This window comes from Oncorhynchus kisutch, unplaced genomic scaffold, assembly GCF_002021735.2.
Source record: "Oncorhynchus kisutch isolate 150728-3 unplaced genomic scaffold, Okis_V2 Okis07a-Okis12b_hom, whole genome shotgun sequence".
Classification (NCBI taxonomy): domain Eukaryota; kingdom Metazoa; phylum Chordata; class Actinopteri; order Salmoniformes; family Salmonidae; genus Oncorhynchus; species Oncorhynchus kisutch.
In genome coordinates this window covers 4,034,962-4,058,216 of record NW_022261984.1, presented here as the reverse complement: position 1 = coordinate 4,058,216, position 23,255 = coordinate 4,034,962, and the positions used below count along the sequence as shown (strand labels likewise).

Here is a 23,255-nt window from a genome sequence, read left to right as displayed (position 1 = left end):
TGATGATGATAATGGTGATGATCATGACAATGATCATGATAATGGTGCTAATGGTGGTTATGATGATGATGATGACGATAATGGTGATGATGAATGTGGTGATGATGACGATTATGATAATGGTGACGAGGATGTTAATGATGATCAATATGATGATAATGATGGCAATTATTATTTGGAGTATGATAATGGTGATAATGCCAATGGCGGCGATAATGGTGCAAATTGTGATAACTATGATGATAATGGTGATGAAAATTGTGATGATTATAATGCTGATCATGATGGTAATGGGGATGATGGTGATGATAAGGGTGGTGATAATGGTGATGATAATGGATTCGAGGATGATGAGGTTGATGATTGTGATGTTAATGGTGACACAATGAGGATGATGGTGATGATGATGATGGTGACATGATGGTGATGATGATGATGATGATGATGTGAGCCAGGCGCACCACTTCGACGGTGAGACCTTCCAGGGGGGGCGGGCCCTGATCACGGCGGGGGTGTCGGAGGTCAAGGCCAGTGTCAAACGAGGGAGCTTCCTATTGGCCAGGCTGGCGCTGGGACGAGTCTGTCACACACTACAGGTGAGCTGTCTGTCACACTACAGATGAGGTGACACACAAACAAGCACGCATGCACACGCACAAACACACACACACACATAGTACAGGTGAGAGAGGGAGATGATGAAGACTGTGCTAATACTGTGGAGTTGATTGTGACTGTCTCTCCAGGATTTCTACAGCCACAGTAACTGGGTTGAGATGGGGAACAGACAGCCGTACAGCACTCTGATCAGACCTGACCTGCAACTGGTGAACCTGGCAGGTATTGTGTGTGGAACTCTCTGTAGTTTATTTAAACCACCCCCAGATATACCAACCTATATCAGCACAATACAGGTAACTACAACTGCAAAACAGACACGTAGCTAAAAGGCCTACATTATAAAGGCATTTGTTCATAAAATAAAGAAACCCCTCCTCACGGATTGATAAAGAAGTATTTGGCTGTGTGCCAATGTCAACACCAAACCACTCCCTCTTTGTATCAGTCGACCAACCAGCCTGGAGATAATAGACTTGTCATCGCTTCTACACACTTCACACCGCTCTATATATAGTCACTTTAACTCTACCGACAGGTACATATTACCTCAATTACCTCGACTATCCGGTGTCTCCGCACATTGACTCTGTACCGGTACTCACAGTATATATATATATTTTTATTTTAAATTTTATTTAACTAGGCAAGTCAGTTACGAACAAATTCTTATTTTCAATGACGGCCTAGGAACAGTGGGTTAACTGCCTGTTCAGGGGCAGAACGACAGATTTGTACCTTGTCAGCTTGGGGATTTGAACTTGTGACCTTTCGGCTGCTAGTCCAACGCTCTAACCATTAGGCTACCCTGCCGCACCCTGCCTCGCTATTGTTATTTTACTGCTGCTCGTTAATTATTTGTTACTTGTATTTTTACTTAACACTTTAAAAAAAACTGCACTGTTGTTAAGGGCTTGTAGGTAAGCATTCCACTATTGTATTCGGTACATATGACAACTACAATTTGATTTGATGACTCCACATACCGTACTCTAACTCTGCAGTGGATTCTCTCTCTCTCTCTCTCTCTCTCTCTCTCTCTCCTCTCTCTCTCTCTCTGTCTCTCTCTCTCTCTCTTTCTCTGTCTCTTTCTCTCTCTTTATCTGTCTCTCTGTGCGTGTGTGTGTCATTTTTGAGTGAATGCACAAACTGCTATTACCACGCACCGTCACCCCCCTCCAATACACACACTCCTGTTATAAACCCCCCCTCCTCCCTCTTCAGGCCCCAGTACTCCTGTTATAACCCCCTCTCCTCCCTCTTTAGGCCCCAGGACTCCTGTTATAACCCCCTCTCCTCCCTCTTCAGGCCCCAGTACTCCTGGTATAACTCCCTCTCCTCCCTCTTCAGTCCCCAGTACTCCTGTTATAACTCCCTCTCCTCCCTCTCCTCCCTCTTCAGGCCCCAGTACTCCTGTTATAACTCCCTCTCCTCCCTCTTCAGGCCCCAGTACTCCTGTTATAACTCCCTCTCCTCCCTCTCCTCCCTCCTCTCCTCCGTCTTCAGACCCCAGTACTCCTGTTATAACTCCCTCTCCTCCCTCTCCTCCCTCTTCAGGCCCCAGTACTCCTGTTATAACTCCCTCTCCTCCCTCTTCAGGCCCCAGTACTCCTGTGATAACTCCCTCTCCTCCCCCTCCTCCCTCTTCAGGCCCCAGTACTCCTGTTATAACCCCCTCTCCTCCCTCTTCAGGCCCCAGTACTCCCTGGTATAACTCCTTCTCCTCCCTCTTCAGGTCCCAGTACTCCTGTTATAACTCCCTCTCCTCCCTCTTCAGGCCCCAGTACTCCTGTTATAACTCCCTCTCCTCCCTCTCCTCCCTCTCCTCCCTCTTCAGGCCCCAGTACTCCTGTTATAACTCCCTCTCCTCCCTCTTCAGGCCCCAGTACTCCTGTTATAACTCCCTCTCCTCCCTCTTCAGGCCCCAGTACTCCTGTTATTACTCCCTCTCCTCCCTCTTCAGGCCCCAGTACTCCTGTTATAACTCCCTCTCCTCCCTCTCCTCCCTCTTCAGGCCCCAGTACTCCTGTTATAACTCCCTCTCCTCCCTCTTCAGGCCCCAGTACTCCTGTGATAACTCCCTCTCCTCCCTCTTCAGGCCCCAGTACTCCTGTTATAACCCCCTCTCCTCCCTCTCCTCCCTCTTCAGGCCCCAGTACTCCTGTTATAACCCCCTCTCCTCCCTCTCCTCCCTCTCCTCCTCTTCAGGCCCCAGTACTCCTGTTATAACCCCCTCTCCTCCCTCTCCTCCCTCTCCAGGCCCCAGTACTTCCGACCTGTAGGAGCTGTATGGGAGGTAACTGTACTGATAACATCCTACCAGAGGTCTTACTGCAGGGCCTTCTCACCTCTGGATACTTCAACCTGTTCTCCTCCAACAAACCTGCAGGTACACACACACACACACACACACACACACACACACACACACACACACACACACACACACACACACACACACACACACACACACACACACACACACACACACACACACTTTTTCTTCCTCTTCTTGATAGAGAGCAGCTAATGGGGATCCTAATAACTACAACCCAAAAAACATGATATTATGTAACCTTAATTTAACTAGGCAAATGTTTATTTACAATGACGGGCTACCCCTGCCAAACCCGGACGACGTTGGGACAATTGTGCACCATCGTATGGGGACTCCCAATCACGGCCGGATTATGATACAGCCTGGAATCAAACCAAGGACTGTAGTGATGCCGCTTACACTGTGATGCAGCGCCTTAGATCGCTGCGCCACTCGGGAGCATTGATGCAAACTAATTTACACACTCATCTCCCCCTCTCCTAGGTAAGTGTAGCCACGGTGGGTCGTTTGACCGGACCAGCGGTCGAGACCCGGAAGGGGGCATCAACAAGGACGACGTGGGGTCCAGTCACGGTCACCTCCACCACACTGCAGCCGACGTGGCCATCAACGCTACCATGGAACTATTGGAGGACATCAGAGGAGCTGCCGGGGACAAAGACTTCCTACGGTGAGAGAGAGAGAGAGGCTGAAGTAGGTGGGCAATGTTTAGGCAAGAGGGGATTATTTGTGATGTTTTGTGTTAAATTGGAGGATTGTATCACTACGATGGGCAAGGATTGGACTACTATATGATGAGGGGGATGTCATGGTAAACTGTTGTGAGGAGCTAGGATAACAAAGGGTGTTTTTGGTTCATAATTCCTACTCCATAATCTCCCTTGCTCTCTCTCATCTTCTCTCCAGGTTAATGGGCATCACCCAGTCATCAGTGTTGTGTTTTGTCATCGACACCACAGGCAGTATGAGTGATGACATCACTGAGGCTAAGAGAGTGTCCTTCTCCATCATCGACAGTAAGAGAGGAACCCAGCAGGAACCTTCATCATACATCCTGGTCCCCTTCAACGACCCAGGTGGGTGTTAGCCTGGTCCCAGATCAGCAGGAACATACATTCTGAGCCCCTTCACAGACCCAGGTGGGTGTTAGCCTGTTCCCAGATCAGCAGGAACAGACATCCTGGTCCCATTCACCGACCCAGGTGGGTGTTAGCCTGGTCCCAGATCAGCAGGAACATACATCCTGGTCCCATTCAACGACCCAGGTGGGTGTTAGCCTGGTCCCAGATCAGCAGGAACATACATCCTGGTCCCATTCAACGACCCAGGTGGGTGTTAGCCTGATCCCAGATCAGCAGGAATATACATCCTGGTCCCATTCACAGACCCATTTGGGTGTTAGCCTGGTCCCAGATCAGCAGGAATATACATCCTGGTCCCATTCACAGACCCAGGTGGGTGTTAGCCTGGTCCCAGATCAGCAGGAACATACATCCTGGTCCCATTCAACGACCCAGGTGGGTGTTAGCCTGGTCCCAGATCAGCAGGAATATACATCCTGGTCCCATTCACAGACCCATTTGGGTGTTAGCCTGGTCCTAGATCAGCAGGAATATACATCCTGGTCCCCATTCAACGACCCAGGTGGGTGTTAGCCTGCTCCCAGATCAGCAGGAACATACATCCTGGTCCCATTCAACCCAGGGGGGGTGTTAGCCTGACACAAGTGCCTCTCTGAAATTGGGAGCAGAATAACTGTTTTAACCCAAATTTCTTCTCTTTTTACTTAAGTGGCATAACATTACCACGTCCGACCAAATCTTACACAATTTGTCATTTGTGGTGTGTGTGTGTTTGTGTGTTTGCAGGATTTGGACCTCTGATCACCACAACAAATGCAGACATTTTCAAACAGAGAATCAACGCACTGACAGCATCAGGAGGTGGAGATATACCAGAGCTGTGCCTGTCAGGACTACAGGTGTGTGTGTGTGTGTATTTATATATATACAGGCAATGTCATGAGCAAAGGTTTCATTGCCAATATGAAGGCTGTATTTGAATGGCTGCATTTTAAATGTGGTTGCCTGTTTTTGCAACTCTGCCAGAGCTGGTTAGCTAGCTAGTGGACTGAACATGTTATTTCCCATAGAGATCCTGTACTTGATCCCAGTGTGGTCTGACTCTTTGCTGAATGTGATGTAATTCCCAGCTGGCCCTCACGGCGGCGCCACCCTTCTCTGAGATCTTTGTGTTCACTGATGCTCCTGCTAAAGACACTGCACTGAAGAGCACTGTCACTGCCCTCATAGAGAGCACCAAGTCTGTGGTTAGTAGCTTTCACTACTGTTTATCTTTCTCTCTCTGTCTCCTTCTCTTTCTGTCCCTTTCTCTATGCTTCTCTTCATCACTGTCTCTGTCTCTCCCCTTTTTGGAGACAGTTTACTGTTCGTGGGCTCACAAATTGTCTGACTGAGATTTGATAAAGTGTGCTGTAAATATTAGCCATTATGATTCATCTCAACATATCTTATTTCTTTACTGCCATTCTTTCCTAACTTCCACTTTTCTTTCATCCTTTATTCTGTCATCAACCTCTAATTCTCTTCTCCTCTCTCTACCTCTCCTCTGCTCCCTATCCTCTCCTCAGGTGACCTTCATGTTGACTGACAACCTCCGATCCATTCGACGTCGTCGTAGGCGTTCCATGGGCGGGGCTTCAGCCGTATGGCCCAGTCAGGGTGGAGCCTCCAACCGGATGGCCCAATCAGATGCTCAGCTGTACCGTGACCTTGCCCAGGCATCTGGAGGTCAACCAATCATTCAATTGATTTAATTCACAAAGCAGGTGTCCCAAAGTGTTTTACAGCTTCCTATAGAGTTCTCAGAACATACTGTGATCCCTTCCTCTAGGTCAGGCCATTGAGGTCACCAAGGAGGATCTGCACCGGGCCACCAGCGTCATCGAGGACGCCTCCGCTGCAGCACAGGTATGATAATGTATTGACCTACAGGTTATAGACCAATGTCCGCCAGCTCAGTGTTCAGTCAGTCACTCTCACTCACTGGACAAGATGTACAACTGTACACATAACAATGACCTCAACTGTGTTTATAACATACCTAATGTGTTGTCTATTAACCCCTCCTCCTCCTCCTTCTCCTCCTCCTCCTCCTCCTCCAGGTTACTGTGTTGTTAACATATCTAATGTATTGTCTATTAACCCCTCCTCCACCTCCTCCTCCTCCAGGTTACTGTGTTGTTAACATATCTAATGTATTGTCTATTAACCCCTCCCCCTCCTCCTCCTCCTCCTCCTCCAGGTTACTGTGTTGTTAACATATCTAATGTATTGTCTATTAACCCCTCCTCCTCCTCCTCCAGGTTACTGTGTTGTTAACATATCTAATGTATTGTCTATTAACCCCTCCTCCTCCTCCTCCTCCTCCTCCAGGTTACTGTGTTGTTAACATATCTAATGTATTGTCTATTAACCCCTCCCCCTCCTCCTCCTCCTCCTCCTCCTCCTCCTCCTCCTCCAGGTTACTGTGTTGTTAACATATCTAATGTATTGTCTATTAACCCCTCCCCCTCTTCCTCCTCCTCCTCCTCCTCCAGGTTACTGTGTTGTTAACATATCTAATGTATTGTCTATTAACCCCTCCTCCTCCTCCTCCTCCTCCTCCTCCTCCTCCAGGTTACTGTGTTGTTAACATATCTAATGTATTGTCTATTAACTCCTCCTCCTCCTCCTCCTCCAGGTTACTGTGTTGTTAACATATCTAATGTATTGTCTATTAACCCCTCCTCCTCCTCCTCCTCCTCCAGGTTACTGTGTTGTTAACATATCTAATGTATTGTCTATTAACCCCTCCCCCTCCTCCTCCTCCTCCTCCTCCTCCTCCTCCAGGTTACTGTGTTGTTAACATATCTAATGTATTGTCTATTAACCCCTCCCCCTCTTCCTCCTCCTCCTCCTCCTCCAGGTTACTGTGTTGTTAACATATCTAATGTATTGTCTATTAACCCCTCCTCCTCCTCCTCCTCCTCCAGGTTACTGTGTTGTTAACATATCTAATGTATTGTCTATTAACCCCTCCTCCTCCTCCTCCTCCTCCTCCTCCTCCCCATCCTCCAGGTTACTGTGTTGTTAACATATCTAATGTATTGTCTATTAACTCCTCCTCCTCCTCCTCCTCCTCCTCCTCCTCCAGGTTACTGTGTTGTTAACATATCTAATGTATTGTCTATTAACCCCTCCTCCTCCTCCTCCTCCTCCAGGTTACTGTGTTGTTAACATATCTAATGTATTGTCTATTAACTCCTCCTCCAGGTTACTGTGTTGTTAACATATCTAATGTATTGTCTATTAACTCCTCCTCCAGGTTACTGTGTTGTTAACATATCTAATGTATTGTCTATTAACCCCTCCTCCTCCTCCTCCTCCTCCTCCTCCTCCTCCTCCTCCTCCTCCTCCTCCTCCTCCTCCTCCTCCTCCTCCAGGTTAATGTGTTGTTAACATATCTAATGTATTGTCTATTAACTCCTCCTCCTCCTCCTCCTCCTCCTCCTCCTCCTCCAGGTTACTGTGTTGTTAACATATCTAATGTATTGTCTATTAACCCCTCCCCTTCCTCCTCCTCCTCCTCCTCCTCCAGGTTACTGTGTTGTTAACATATCTAATGTATTGTCTATTAACCCCTCCCCCTCCTCCTCCTCCTCCTCCTCCTCCAGGTTACTGTGTTATTAACATATCTAATGTATTGTCTATTATCCTCTCCTCCTCCTCCTCCTCCTCCAGGTTACTGTTTTGTTAACATATCTAATGTGTTGTCTATTAACCCCTCCTCCTCCTCCTCCTCCTCCTCCTCCTACAGGTTAATGTGTTGTTAACATATCTAATGTATTGTCTATTAACCCCTCCCCTTCCTCCTCCTCCTCCAGGTTAATGTGTTGTTAACATATCTAATGTATTGTCTATTAACCCCTCCCCTTCCTCCTCCTCCTCCTCCTCCTCCAGGTTACTGTGTTGTTAACATATCTAATGTATTGTCTTTTAACCTCTCCTCCTCCTCCTCCTCCTCCTCCTCCTCCAGGTTACTGTGTTGTTAACATATCTAATGTATTGTCTTTTAACCTCTCCTCCTCCTCCTCCTCCTCCTCCAGGTTACTGTGTTGTTAACATATCTAATGTATTGTCTATTAACCCCTCCTCCTCCTCCTTCTCCTCCAGGTTACTGTGTTGTTAACATATCTAATGTATTGTCTATTAACCCCTCCTCCTCCTCCTCCTCCTTCTCCTCCTCCTCCTCCTCTTCCTCCAGGTAACTGTGTTGTTAACATATCTAACGTATTGTCTATTAGCTCCTCCTCCTCCTCCTCCTCCAGGTTACTGTGTTGTTAACATATCTAACGTATTGTCTATTAGCTCCTCCTCCTCCTCCTCCTCCAGGTTACTGTGTTGTTAACATATCTAACGTATTGTCTATTAGCTCCTCCTCCTCCTCCTCCTCCAGGTTACTGTGTTTGTTAACATATCTAATGTATTGTCTATTAACTCCTCCTCCAGGTTACTGTGTTGTTAACATATCTAATGTATTGTCTATTATCCTCTCCTCCTCCTCCTCCTCCTCCTCCTACAGGTTAATGTGTTGTTAACATATCTAATGTATTGTCTATTAACTCCTCCTCCTCCAGGTTACTGTGTTGTTAACATATCTAATGTGTTGTCTATTAACTCCTCCTCCAGGTTACTGTGTTGTTAACATATCTAATGTATTGTCTATTAACCCCTCCTCCTCCTCCTCCTCCTCCTCCTCCCCATCCTCCAGGTTACTGTGTTGTTAACATATCTAATGTATTGTCTATTAACTCCTCCTCCTCCAGGTTAATGTGTTGTTAACATATCTAATGTATTGTCTATTAACTCCTCCTCCTCCTCCTCCTCCAGGTTAATGTGTTGTTAACATATCTAATGTATTGTCTATTAACCCCTCCTCCTCCCCCTCCTCCAGGTTAATGTGTTGTTAACATATCTAATGTATTGTCTATTAACTCCTCCTCCTCCAGGTTAATGTGTTGTTAACATATCTAATGTATTGTCTATTAACTCCTCCTCCTCCTCCTCCTCCAGGTTAATGTGTTGTTAACATATCTAATGTATTGTCTATTAACTCCTCCTCCTCCTCCTCCTCCAGGTTAATGTGTTGTTAACATATCTAATGTATTGTCTATTAACTCCTCCTCCTCCTCCTCCTCCAGGTTACTGTGTTGTTAACATATCTAATGTATTGTCTATTAACTCCTCCTCCTCCTCCTCCTCCTCCAGGTTACTGTGTTGTTAACATATCTAATGTATTGTCTATTAACTCCTCCTCCAGGTTACTGTGTTGTTAACATATCTAATGTATTGTCTATTAACCCCTCCTCCTCCTCCTCCTCCTCCTCCTCCTCCTCCTCCTCCTCCTCCAGGTTAATGTGTTGTTAACATATCTAATGTATTGTCTATTAACCCCTCCTCCTCCTCCTCCTCCTCCTCCTCCTCCTCCTCCTCCTCCTCCTCCTCCTCCTCCTCCTCCTCCTCCTCCTCCTCCTCCTCCTCCTCCTCCTACAGGTTAATGTGTTGTTAACATATCTAATGTATTGTCTATTAACTCCTCCTCCTCCAGGTTACTGTGTTGTTAACATATCTAATGTATTGTCTATTAACCCCTCCTCCTCCTCCTCCTCCTCCTCCTCCTCCTCCTCCTCCTCCTCCTCCTCCTCCCCCTCCTCCTCCTCCTCCTACAGGTTAATGTGTTGTTAACATATCTAATGTATTGTCTATTAACTCCTCCTCCTCCAGGTTACTGTGTTGTTAACATATCTAATGTATTGTCTATTAACCCCTCCTCCTCCTCCTCCTCCTCCTCCTCCTCCTCCTCCTCCTCCTCCTCCTCCTCCTCCTCCTCCTCCTCCTCCTCCTCCTACAGGTTAATGTGTTGTTAACATATCTAATGTATTGTCTATTAACTCCTCCTCCTCCAGGTTACTGTGTTGTTAACATATCTAATGTATTGTCTATTAACCCCTCCTCCTCCTCCTCCTCCTCCTCCTCCTCCTCCTCCTCCTCCTCCTCCTCCTCCTCCAGGTTAATGTGTTGTTAACATATCTAATGTATTGTCTATTAACTCCTCCTCCTCCAGGTTACTGTGTTGTTAACATATCTAATGTATTGTCTATTAACCCCTCCTCCTCCTCCTCCTCCTCCTCCTCCTCCTCCTCCTCCTCCTCCTCCTCCTCCTCCTCCTCCAGGTTACTGTGTTGTTAACATATCTAATGTATTGTCTATTAACCCCTCCTCCTCCTCCTCCTCCAGGTTACTGTTTTGTTAACATATCTAATGTGTTGTCTATTAACCCCTCCTCCTCCCCCTCCTCCTCCTCCTACAGGTTAATGTGTTGTTAACATATCTAATGTATTGTCTATTAACCCCTCCCCTTCCTCCTCCTCCTCCAGGTTAATGTGTTGTTAACATATCTAATGTATTGTCTATTAACCCCTCCCCTTCCTCCTCCTCCTCCTCCTCCTCCAGGTTACTGTGTTGTTAACATATCTAATGTATTGTCTTTTAACCTCTCCTCCTCCTCCTCCTCCTCCAGGTTACTGTGTTGTTAACATATCTAATGTATTGTCTATTAACCCATCCTCCTCCTCCTTCTCCTCCAGGTTACTGTGTTGTTAACATATCCAATGTATTGTCTATTAACCCCTCCTCCTCCTCCTCCTTCTCCTCCTCCTCCTCCTCTTCCTCCAGGTAACTGTGTTGTTAACATATCTAACGTATTGTCTATTAGCTCCTCCTCCTCCTCCTCCTCCAGGTTACTGTGTTGTTAACATATCTAATGTATTGTCTATTAACTCCTCCAACCTCCTCCTCCTCCTCCTCCAGGTTACTGTGTTGTTAACATATCTAATGTATTGTCTATTAACCCCTCCCCCTCTTCCTCCTCCTCCTCCTCCTCCAGGTTACTGTGTTGTTAACATATCTAATGTATTGTCTATTAACCCCTCCTCCTCCTCCTCCTCCTCCTCCTCCTCCTCCTCCTCCTCCTCCTCCTCCTCCTCCTCCTCCTCCTCCTCCTCCTCCTCCTCCAGGTTAATGTGTTGTTAACATATCTAATGTATTGTCTATTAACTCCTCCTCCTCCAGGTTACTGTGTTGTTAACATATCTAATGTATTGTCTATTAACCCCTCCCCCTCCTCCTCCTCCTCCTCCTCCTCCAGGTTACTGTGTTATTAACATATCTAATGTATTGTCTATTATCCTCTCCTCCTCCTCCTCCTCCTCCAGGTTACTGTTTTGTTAACATATCTAATGTGTTGTCTATTAACCCCTCCTCCTCCTCCTCCTCCTCCTCCTCCTCCTCCTACAGGTTAATGTGTTGTTAACATATCTAATGTATTGTCTATTAACCCCTCCCCTTCCTCCTCCTCCAGGTTAATGTGTTGTTAACATATCTAATGTATTGTCTATTAACCCCTCCCCTTCCTCCTCCTCCTCCTCCTCCTCCAGGTTACTGTGTTGTTAACATATCTAATGTATTGTCTTTTAACCTCTCCTCCTCCTCCTCCTCCTCCTCCTCCTCCAGGTTACTGTGTTGTTAACATATCTAATGTATTGTCTTTTAACCTCTCCTCCTCCTCCTCCTCCTCCTCCTCCTCCAGGTTACTGTGTTGTTAACATATCTAATGTATTGTCTATTAACCCCTCCTCCTCCTCCTTCTCCTCCAGGTTACTGTGTTGTTAACATATCTAATGTATTGTCTATTAACCCCTCCTCCTCCTCCTTCTCCTCCTCCTCCTCCTCTTCCTCCAGGTAACTGTGTTGTTAACATATCTAACGTATTGTCTATTAGCTCCTCCTCCTCCTCCTCCTCCAGGTTACTGTGTTGTTAACATATCTAACGTATTGTCTATTAGCTCCTCCTCCTCCTCCTCCTCCAGGTTACTGTGTTGTTAACATATCTAACGTATTGTCTATTAGCTCCTCCTCCTCCTCCTCCTCCAGGTTACTGTGTTGTTAACATATCTAATGTATTGTCTATTAACTCCTCCTCCAGGTTACTGTGTTGTTAACATATCTAATGTATTGTCTATTATCCTCTCCTCCTCCTCCTCCTCCTCCTCCTACAGGTTAATGTGTTGTTAACATATCTAATGTATTGTCTATTAACTCCTCCTCCTCCAGGTTACTGTGTTGTTAACATATCTAATGTATTGTCTATTAACTCCTCCTCCAGGTTACTGTGTTGTTAACATATCTAATGTATTGTCTATTAACCCCTCCTCCTCCTCCTCCTCCTCCTCCTCCCCATCCTCCAGGTTACTGTGTTGTTAACATATCTAATGTATTGTCTATTAACTCCTCCTCCTCCAGGTTAATGTGTTGTTAACATATCTAATGTATTGTCTATTAACTCCTCCTCCTCCTCCTCCTCCAGGTTAATGTGTTGTTAACATATCTAATGTATTGTCTATTAACCCCTCCTCCTCCCCCTCCTCCAGGTTAATGTGTTGTTAACATATCTAATGTATTGTCTATTAACTCCTCCTCCTCCAGGTTACTGTGTTGTTAACATATCTAATGTATTGTCTATTAACCCCTCCTCCTCCTCCTCCTCCTCCTCCTCCTCCTCCTCCTCCTCCTCCTCCAGGTTAATGTGTTGTTAACATATCTAATGTATTGTCTATTAACTCCTCCTCCTCCAGGTTAATGTGTTGTTAACATATCTAATGTATTGTCTATTAACTCCTCCTCCTCCTCCTCCTCCAGGTTAATGTGTTGTTAACATATCTAATGTATTGTCTATTAACTCCTCCTCCTCCTCCTCCTCCAGGTTAATGTGTTGTTAACATATCTAATGTATTGTCTATTAACTCCTCCTCCTCCTCCTCCTCCAGGTTACTGTGTTGTTAACATATCTAATGTATTGTCTATTAACTCCTCCTCCTCCTCCTCCTCCAGGTTAATGTGTTGTTAACATATCTAATGTATTGTCTATTAACTCCTCCTCCTCCAGGTTACTGTGTTGTTAACATATCTAATGTATTGTCTATTAACTCCTCCTCCAGGTTACTGTGTTGTTAACATATCTAATGTATTGTCTATTAACCCCTCCTCCTCCTCCTCCTCCTCCTCCTCCTCCTCCTCCTCCTCCTCCTCCTCCTCCTCCTCCTCCTCCAGGTTAATGTGTTGTTAACATATCTAATGTATTGTCTATTAACCCCTCCTCCTCCTCCTCCTCCTCCTCCTCCTCCTCCTCCTCCTCCTCCTCCTCCTCCTCCTCCTCCTCCTCCTCCTCCTCCTCCTCCTCCTCCTCCTACAGGTTAATGTGTTGTTAACATATCTAATGTATTGTCTATTAACTCCTCCTCCTCCAGGTTACTGTGTTGTTAACATATCTAATGTATTGTCTATTAACCCTTCCTCCTCCTCCTCCTCCTCCTCCTCCTCCTCCTCCTCCTCCTCCTCCTCCTCCTCCTCCTCCTCCTCCTCCTACAGGTTAATGTGTTGTTAACATATCTAATGTATTGTCTATTAACTCCTCCTCCTCCAGGTTACTGTGTTGTTAACATATCTAATGTATTGTCTATTAACCCCTCCTCCTCCTCCTCCTCCTCCTCCTCCTCCTCCTCCTCCTCCTCCTCCTCCTCCTCCTCCTCCTCCTCCTCCTCCTCCTCCTCCTCCTCCTACAGGTTAATGTGTTGTTAACATATCTAATGTATTGTCTATTACTCCTCCTCCTCCAGGTTACTGTGTTGTTAACATATCTAATGTATTGTCTATTAACCCCTCCTCCTCCTCCTCCTCCTCCTCCTCCTCCTCCTCCTCCTCCTCCTCCTCCTCCTCCTCCTCCTCCTCCTCCTCCTCCTCCTACAGGTTAATGTGTTGTTAACATATCTAATGTATTGTCTATTAACTCCTCCTCCTCCAGGTTACTGTGTTGTTAACATATCTAATGTATTGTCTATTAACCCCTCCTCCTCCTCCTCCTCCTCCTCCTCCTCCTCCTCCTCCTCCTCCTCCTCCTCCTCCTCCTCCTCCTCCTCCAGGTTACTGTGTTGTTAACATATCTAATGTATTGTCTATTAACCCCTCCTCCTCCTCCTCCTCCAGGTTACTGTTTTGTTAACATATCTAATGTGTTGTCTATTAACCCCTCCTCCTCCCCCTCCTCCTCCTCCTCCAGGTTAATGTGTTGTTAACATATCTAATGTATTGTCTATTAACCCCTCCTCCTCCTCCTCCTCCTCCTCCTCCTCCTCCTCCTCCTCCTCCTCCTCCTCCAGGTTACTGTTTTGTTAACATATCTAATGTATTGTCTATTAACCCCTCCCCTTCCTCCTCCTCCTCCAGGTTAATGTGTTGTTAACATATCTAATGTATTGTCTATTAACCCCTCCCCTTCCTCCTCCTCCTCCTCCTCCTCCTCCAGGTTACTGTGTTGTTAACATATCTAATGTATTGTCTTTTAACCTCTCCTCCTCCTCCTCCTCCTCCAGGTTACTGTGTTGTTAACATATCTAATGTATTGTCTATTAACCCCTCCTCCTCCTCCTTCTCCTCCAGGTTACTGTGTTGTTAACATATCCAATGTATTGTCTATTAACCCCTCCTCCTCCTCCTTCTCCTCTCCTCCTCCTCTTCCTCCAGGTAACTGTGTTGTTAACATATCTAACGTATTGTCTATTAGCTCCTCCTCCTCCTCCTCCTCCAGGTTACTGTGTTGTTAACATATCTAATGTATTGTCTATTAACTCCTCCAACCTCCTCCTCCTCCTCCTCCAGGTTACTGTGTTGTTAACATATCTAATGTATTGTCTATTAACTCCTCCTCCTCCTCCTCCTCCAGGTTAATGTGTTGTTAACATATCTAATGTATTGTCTATTAACTCCTCCTCCTCCAGGTTACTGTGTTGTTAACATATCTAATGTATTGTCTATTAACTCCTCCTCCAGGTTACTGTGTTGTTAACATATCTAATGTATTGTCTATTAACCCCTCCTCCTCCTCCTCCTCCTCCTCCTCCTCCTCCTCCTCCTCCTCCTCCTCCTCCTCCTCCTCCAGGTTAATGTGTTGTTAACATATCTAATGTATTGTCTATTAACCCCTCCTCCTCCTCCTCCTCCTCCTCCTCCTCCTCCTCCTCCTCCTCCTCCTCCTCCTCCTCCTCCTCCTCCTCCTCCTACAGGTTAATGTGTTGTTAACATATCTAATGTATTGTCTATTAACTCCTCCTCCTCCAGGTTACTGTGTTGTTAACATATCTAATGTATTGTCTATTAACCCTTCCTCCTCCTCCTCCTCCTCCTCCTCCTCCTCCTCCTCCTCCTCCTCCTCCTCCTCCTCCTCCTCCTCCTACAGGTTAATGTGTTGTTAACATATCTAATGTATTGTCTATTAACTCCTCCTCCTCCAGGTTACTGTGTTGTTAACATATCTAATGTATTGTCTATTAACCCCTCCTCCTCCTCCTCCTCCTCCTCCTCCTCCTCCTCCTCCTCCTCCTCCTCCTCCTCCTCCTCCTCCTCCTCCTCCTCCTCCTACAGGTTAATGTGTTGTTAACATATCTAATGTATTGTCTATTAACTCCTCCTCCTCCAGGTTACTGTGTTGTTAACATATCTAATGTATTGTCTATTAACCCCTCCTCCTCCTCCTCCTCCTCCTCCTCCTCCTCCTCCTCCTCCTCCTCCTCCTCCTCCTCCTCCTCCTCCAGGTTACTGTGTTGTTAACATATCTAATGTATTGTCTATTAACCCCTCCTCCTCCTCCTCCTCCAGGTTACTGTTTTGTTAACATATCTAATGTGTTGTCTATTAACCCCTCCTCCTCCCCCTCCTCCTCCTCCTCCAGGTTAATGTGTTGTTAACATATCTAATGTATTGTCTATTAACCCCTCCTCCTCCTCCTCCTCCTCCTCCTCCTCCTCCTCCTCCTCCTCCTCCTCCTCCTCCAGGTTACTGTTTTGTTAACATATCTAATGTATTGTCTATTAACCCCTCCCCTTCCTCCTCCTCCTCCAGGTTAATGTGTTGTTAACATATCTAATGTATTGTCTATTAACCCCTCCCCTTCCTCCTCCTCCTCCTCCTCCTCCAGGTTACTGTGTTGTTAACATATCTAATGTATTGTCTTTTAACCTCTCCTCCTCCTCCTCCTCCTCCAGGTTACTGTGTTGTTAACATATCTAATGTATTGTCTATTAACCCCTCCTCCTCCTCCTTCTCCTCCAGTTACTGTGTTGTTAACATATCCAATGTATTGTCTATTAACCCCTCCTCCTCCTCCTTCTCCTCCTCCTCCTCCTCTTCCTCCAGGTAACTGTGTTGTTAACATATCTAACGTATTGTCTATTAGCTCCTCCTCCTCCTCCTCCTCCAGGTTACTGTGTTGTTAACATATCTAATGTATTGTCTATTAACTCCTCCAACCTCCTCCTCCTCCTCCTCCAGGTTACTGTGTTGTTAACATATCTAATGTATTGTCTATTAACTCCTCCTCCTCCTCCTCCTCCAGGTTAATGTGTTGTTAACATATCTAATGTATTGTCTATTAACTCCTCCTCCTCCAGGTTACTGTGTTGTTAACATATCTAATGTATTGTCTATTAACTCCTCCTCCAGGTTACTGTGTTGTTAACATATCTAATGTATTGTCTATTAACCCCTCCTCCTCCTCCTCCTCCTCCTCCTCCTCCTCCTCCTCCTCCTCCTCCTCCTCCTCCTCCAGGTTAATGTGTTGTTAACATATCTAATGTATTGTCTATTAACCCCTCCTCCTCCTCCTCCTCCTCCTCCTCCTCCTCCTCCTCCTCCTCCTCCTCCTCCTCCTCCTCCTCCTCCTACAGGTTAATGTGTTGTTAACATATCTAATGTATTGTCTATTAACTCCTCCTCCTCCAGGTTACTGTGTTGTTAACATATCTAATGTATTGTCTATTAACCCTTCCTCCTCCTCCTCCTCCTCCTCCTCCTCCTCCTCCTCCTCCTCCTCCTCCTCCTCCTCCTCCTCCTCCTACAGGTTAATGTGTTGTTAACATATCTAATGTATTGTCTATTAACTCCTCCTCCTCCAGGTTACTGTGTTGTTAACATATCTAATGTATTGTCTATTACCCCTCCTCCTCCTCCTCCTCCTCCTCCTCCTCCTCCTCCTCCTCCTCCTCCTCCTCCTCCTCCTCCTCCTCCTCCTCCTCCTACAGGTTAATGTGTTGTTAACATATCTAATGTATTGTCTATTAACTCCTCCTCCTCCAGGTTACTGTGTTGTTAACATATCTAATGTATTGTCTATTAACCCCTCCTCCTCCTCCTCCTCCTCCTCCTCCTCCTCCTCCTCCTCCTCCTCCTCCTCCTCCAGGTTACTGTGTTGTTAACATATCTAATGTATTGTCTATTAACCCCTCCTCCTCCTCCTCCTCCAGGTTACTGTTTTGTTAACATATCTAATGTGTTGTCTATTAACCCCTCCTCCTCCCCCTCCTCCTCCTCCTCCAGGTTAATGTGTTGTTAACATATCTAATGTATTGTCTATTACCCCTCCTCCTCCTCCTCCTCCTCCTCCTCCTCCTCCTCCTCCTCCTCCTCCAGGTTACTGTTTTGTTAACATATCTAATGTATTGTCTATTAACCCCTCCCCTTCCTCCCTCCTCCTCCAGGTTAATGTGTTGTTAACATATCTAATGTATTGTCTATTAACCCCTCCCCTTCCTCCTCCTCCTCCTCCTCCTCCAGGTTACTGTGTTGTTACATATCTAATGTATTGTCTTTTAACCTCTTCCTCCTCCTCCTCCTCCTCCAGGTTACTGTGTTGTTAACATATCTAATGTATTGTCTATTAACCCCTCCTCCTCCTCCTTCTCCTCCAGGTTACTGTGTTGTTAACATATCCAATGTATTGTCTATTAACCCCTCCTCCTCCTCCTTCTCCTCCTCCTCCTCCTCTTCCTCCAGGTAACTGTGTTGTTAACATATCTAACGTATTGTCTATTAGCTCCTCCTCCTCCTCCTCCTCCAGGTTACTGTGTTGTTAACATATCTAATGTATTGTCTATTAACTCCTCCTCCTCCAGGTGACTGTTCTACAGGAAGTAAGGAGCCCAGGAAAGGCAGAGAATTTCTCCTTTACAGTAGACGAGTCTATGAGAAATCTGAACGCTTATATCACAGGAGGATCCCTCTCCTTCACTCTCACCAGCCCTTCAGGTGTGTGTGTGACAGCCAGTTGTGAGTTATTGTACACGTCACCTGTCCAGGTAAAGGTTTGATAACCAGATGTCCCTCTCCTCCCTCTAGGTGTGTCTCAGAGTAACAGTGAGGCCAGCGGTCCTCTGGGGACCATCCAGACTGTAGGGAACCTACACCGCATCTCTCTGACCACACACAACAACACAGGATTATGGGAAATCAGTCTTAACTCCCTAGAGTCTTACTCACTGAAGGTCATAGGTCAGTACAGTGGCGAGCCCTGATCCCTGGTCAACAGTTGTGATTATATGGAATGGGGTTCCGTTTCAGACGTAGTCCATTGTCTGGACTTCCCCTCCTCATCACAACATTTAGATATCTATCTTTATTCTCTATGTAAGAATTTTTTAAATAATGATTATCTATTATCGTGCGTGTGTTTCAGGTCAGAGCTCTGTTAATTTTGGCTACCATTTCGTGGAGGCTTTCGGGGGTGCTCATGGAGACTTTGGCCTCAAAGAGGGCCGTCCTCTCACAGGTAACAATAAATAACAGATGAAACCATCTTCAGTACCGGCTCTTTCATCTTCATCTTCCATAGCATCACAGCAGAGTAGTTTAGTCAAAGCATCACAGCAGAGTAGTTTAGTCAAAGCATCACAGCAGAGTAGTTTAGTCAAAGCATCACAGCAGAGTAGTTTAGTCAAGCATCACAGCAGAGTAGTTTAGTCAAAGCATCACAGCAGAGTAGTTTAGTCAAAGCATCACAGCAGAGTAGTTTAGTCAAAGCATCAAGCAGAGTAGTTTAGTCAAAGCATCAAGCAGAGTAGTTTAGTCAAAGCATCACAGCAGAGTAGTTTAGTCAAAGCATCACAGCAGAGTCGTTGGGTCAAAGCATCACAGCAGAGTAGTTTAGTCAAAGCATCACAGCAGAGTAGTTTAGTCAAAGCATCACAGCAGAGTAGTTTAGTCTAAGCATCACAGCAGAGTAGTTTAGTGAAAGCATCACAGCAGAGTAGTTTAGTGAAAGCATCACAGCAGAGTAGTTTAGTCAAAGCATCACAGCAGAGTAGTTTAGTCAAAGCATCACAGCAGAGTAGTTTAGTCAAAGCATCACAGCAGAGTAGTTTAGTCAAAGCATCACAGCAGAGTAGTTTCAAATAATGTAAAAGAAAATAATAACTTCCTCTTCCTCTCTACTTCACCTTACCTCTCTGTTTCTACCTCGTTTTCTCCCTCGCTCCGTTACCCTCTCTCTCATTCTTACCCTCTCTTTTACCTCCTGTTCACTTCACTCTCCTCCCCTTCTCTCCTCTTCCTCCATGTCTCCCTCCACCACCTGGTCTCTCCTACCCCCCCTCCCCCCTCCCAGGCGATAACATAACCCTGCTGGTGTCTGTGACGGGGGGTGACTCTGTCACTGTGACGGCGGTGGCCCTGATCGAGGCCTCGGGGTCAGGGTCAGAAGTCAACGGAACCCTGCAATCGCTAGGCGGCACCGGCGGCGGGGACTTCCTGGTTACCGTGGCCAGAGTCCCACAGGGGGAGTTTGTGGTGCGTCTGAGGGGAGAGAGCAATAGCGCCACCACCAAATCATCACCGAGCCTCTTCCAGAGACAGGCCTCCACTCAGATAAAGACTTCCAGCATCTCTGTTACGGTCAGTCTTGTAGAACTCTGAAATTGCACCCTTTTCCGTTGGACCTGGGCCGCTAGGGTTCTGATGAAAAGCAGTGCACTACAAGGAATAGGATGGCATTTTGAACACTGTCTTATTGTTAAAAAGTGAAGTTCTTCTCTCCCCAGGCCCAGGCTGACAGTACTCTAGAACCCGGTTCTACCATCTCTGTCCCCTTCACCGTGGCAATGGCCAACGGAACAGGAGGAGCTTTTACCGTCCGAGCCACGAACGACCGCGGCTTCACTTCCTCCTTCCCCGCCAGGGTCTCCATTGTGACCGGAGAGGGAGCGGCCAACGGTACGGTGACTCTCACAGCGCCCGCCAGCACCCCATCGGGAACGGACGTCACCCTGACCATCGAGGCAGAGTCCGCTGGAGCAGCAGACTTGAACTACGCCATCCTGCGTCTCTCTGTTGTCAGCAAGGTAAGGGTCATGTTCCAAAACTCTAAAATGGGTCTGGGCTCCTTTCCTCATATCCTCTCTCCCTCATGGCCCTGATAAGAATGCTAACAGCTCTACAGGTCAGAGATGGTTCTACCACCACCACTACTTCAGTTGTCTGACCAAGCTCTCTATCGCTCCCTCTCTGTCTCCCCCCTCCTCCAGGTGACAGATTTCAGCCCTCCCCAGTGTGGGGTGGTCAGCGTCTCGTCCAACTGCCCGGATGACTGCAGTGCCTCTTACTGGCAGCTCTCTGCCAACCTGACCGACGGTGCCAACGGGACTGGCATCGACCGAGTCACCCTGCGCCAGGGCAACGGGACCCTGAACACTTCTACAGAGGTGGGCACCGGGGGCGAGAACGTGACCCGGGTTGAGTACAGCGCCACCTGCTGTTCAAAGAAGGTAGAGCTAGTGGTAGTTGACAGGGCAGGCAACGTGGGTGTGTGTCTGGGCTCAGTAAAGGACTCTGTGGGGGTGGTTGTGAGCTCTACAGCACAGGCCTCTGTCACCAACACTACAGCTGTACCTGTAGTTAGTACTACATCTACTGGCGGGCCACCTTTGACTCTGTCCCTGTATCTAAGGATCTGTGTGATGCTTTCTCTCCTCCTGTGGAATAGAGTAGAGCTATAGAGTTGTATAATAGTTCATGTAGGTAGATGTCATGTGGAACAGTGGAATCGTTGCAAAGAGAGTCAAGTCATCAGACATAACCGGTATGTATATGTTATGTTGTACAAAAAGACAGGGTGGAAATATGTAATGAACTCTGTCGTAATACACTGTGGGAACTCTGTCATAATACACTGTGGGAACTCTGTCATAATACACTGTGGGAACTCTGTCATAATACACTGTGGGAACTCTGTCATAATACACTGTGGGAACTGTCATAATACACTGTGGGAACTGTCATAATACACTTTGGGAACTGTCATAATACACTTTGGGAACTGTCATAATACACTGTGGGAACTCTGTCATAATACACTGTGGGAACTGTCATAATACCCTTTGGAACTGTCATAATACACTGTGGGAACTGTCATAATACACTGTGGGAACTGTCATAATACACTTTGGGAACTGTCATAATACACTGTGGGAACTGCCATAATACACTGTGGGAACTGTCATAATACCCTTTGGAACTGTCATAATACACTGTGGGAATTGTCATAATACACTGTGGGAACTCTGTCATAATACACTGTGGGAACTCTGTCATAATACACTGTGGGAACTCTGTCATAATACACTGTGGGAACTCTGTCATAATACACTGTGGGAACTCTGTCATAATACACTTTGGGAACTGTCATAATACACTGTGGGAACTCTGTCATAATACACTGTGGGAACTCTGTCATAATACACTGTGGGAACTCTGTCATAATACACTGTGGGAACTGTCATAATACACTGTGGGAACTGTCATAATACACTGTGGGAACTGTCATAATACACTGTGGGAACTGTCATAATACACTGTGGGAACTCTGTCATAATACACTGTGGGAACTGTCATAATACACTGTGGGAACTGTCATAATACACTGTGGGAACTCTGTCATAATACACTGTGGGAACTGTCATAATACACTGTGGGAACTGTCATAATACACTGTGGGAACTGTCATAATACACTGTGGGAACTCTGTCATAATACACTGTGGGAACTGTCATAATACACTGTGGGAACTGTCATAATACACTGTGGGAACTGTCATAATACACTGTGGGAACTCTGTCATAATACACTGTGGGAACTGTCATAATACCCTTTGGAACTGTCATAATACACTGTGGGAACTGTCATAATACCCTTTGGAACTGTCATAATACACTGTGGGAACTGTCATAATACACTGTGGGAACTGTCATAATACACTGTGGGAACTGTCATAATACACTGCGGGAATGTTTTGTTATTTGTATTATCTCTATTCTCTTAAATCTGTCAATCGGAAACTGTGAAGATCTTATCAAATCTTCTGCTTCTGGTGAAATTCCCCTCTAAACCAAGTTGACTGTCAGTTTCATTCTGAATAACTCTTCACATTGATGTCCCACACAGACAGCATAGATAGAAAACAGGAACCCCTATAAGGCATAAGGCCATTGGTGATGTATGTGATGAAGTCACAGGGTCAAAATTGTTCCACCAAAAAATTATCACCTCAATTATCGCTTGAATAGTATGTTTAAAACGGATGTGGGAAACAAAACATTTTTCCATTAGAAGCTAAAGTGGGGGAAGTCATGTGGTCATGTTTTTATAAGGGACAGTGCACATTAATCAGCATCAATATTACATCCATGTAAATGTGCCAGGGTTAGCCAAAAGATAATTTACACCCGTAGTCCCTGGGCAGTTAAGGGCCTTTACACAACATACAAAAATATTACATCCAATAATACAGTGGGGCAAAAAAGTATTTAGTCAGTCACCAATTGTGCAAGTTCTCCCACTTAAAAAGATGAAAGAGGCATGTAATTTTCATCATAGGTACACTTCAACTATGACAGACAAAATGAGAAAAAATAAATGCTCCCACAGTTGATTTCTTCAAACCAAGCTGCTTACCTATTGCAAATTCAGTCTTCCCAGCCTGGTGCAGGTCTACAATTTGGTTTCTGGTGTCCTTTGACAGCTTTTTGGTCTTGGCCATAGTGAAGTTTGGAGTGTGACTGTTTGAGGTTGTGGTGTCTTTTATACCGATAACAAGTTCAAACAGGTGCCATTAATACAGGTAACAAGTGGAGGACAGAGGAGCCTCTTAAAGAAGAAGTTACAGGTCTGTGAGAGCCAGAAATCTTGCTTGTTTGAAGGTGACCAAATACTTATTTTCCACCATAATTTGCAAATAAATTCATAAAAAATCCTACAATGTGATTTTCTGGATTTTTTTTCTCTCATTTTGTCTGTCATAGTTG

At 45.8% G+C, this 23,255-nt stretch overlaps 2 protein-coding genes across 4 annotated transcripts in view; both read left to right on the top strand.

The window, feature by feature from the left end:
- Positions 1–23,255, top strand: part of LOC109901308 (semaphorin-4E) — a 330,201-nt gene that overhangs the window by 114,659 nt on the left and 192,287 nt on the right. The gene's annotated exons all lie outside the window — the stretch shown is intronic.
- Positions 747–22,228, top strand: LOC109900483 (von Willebrand factor A domain-containing protein 7). Its single transcript, XM_031814898.1, has 14 exons — positions 747–840; positions 2,878–3,007; positions 3,440–3,626; positions 3,863–4,032; positions 4,825–4,937; positions 5,169–5,285; positions 5,607–5,766; positions 5,870–5,946; positions 18,078–18,210; positions 18,301–18,453; positions 18,638–18,730; positions 19,565–19,851; positions 19,998–20,297; positions 20,481–22,228. The coding sequence occupies exons 2-14, from the start codon at positions 2,908–2,910 to the stop codon at positions 20,949–20,951; spliced, it is 2,361 nt and encodes a 786-aa protein (XP_031670758.1). The 5' UTR covers positions 747–840; positions 2,878–2,907; the 3' UTR covers positions 20,952–22,228.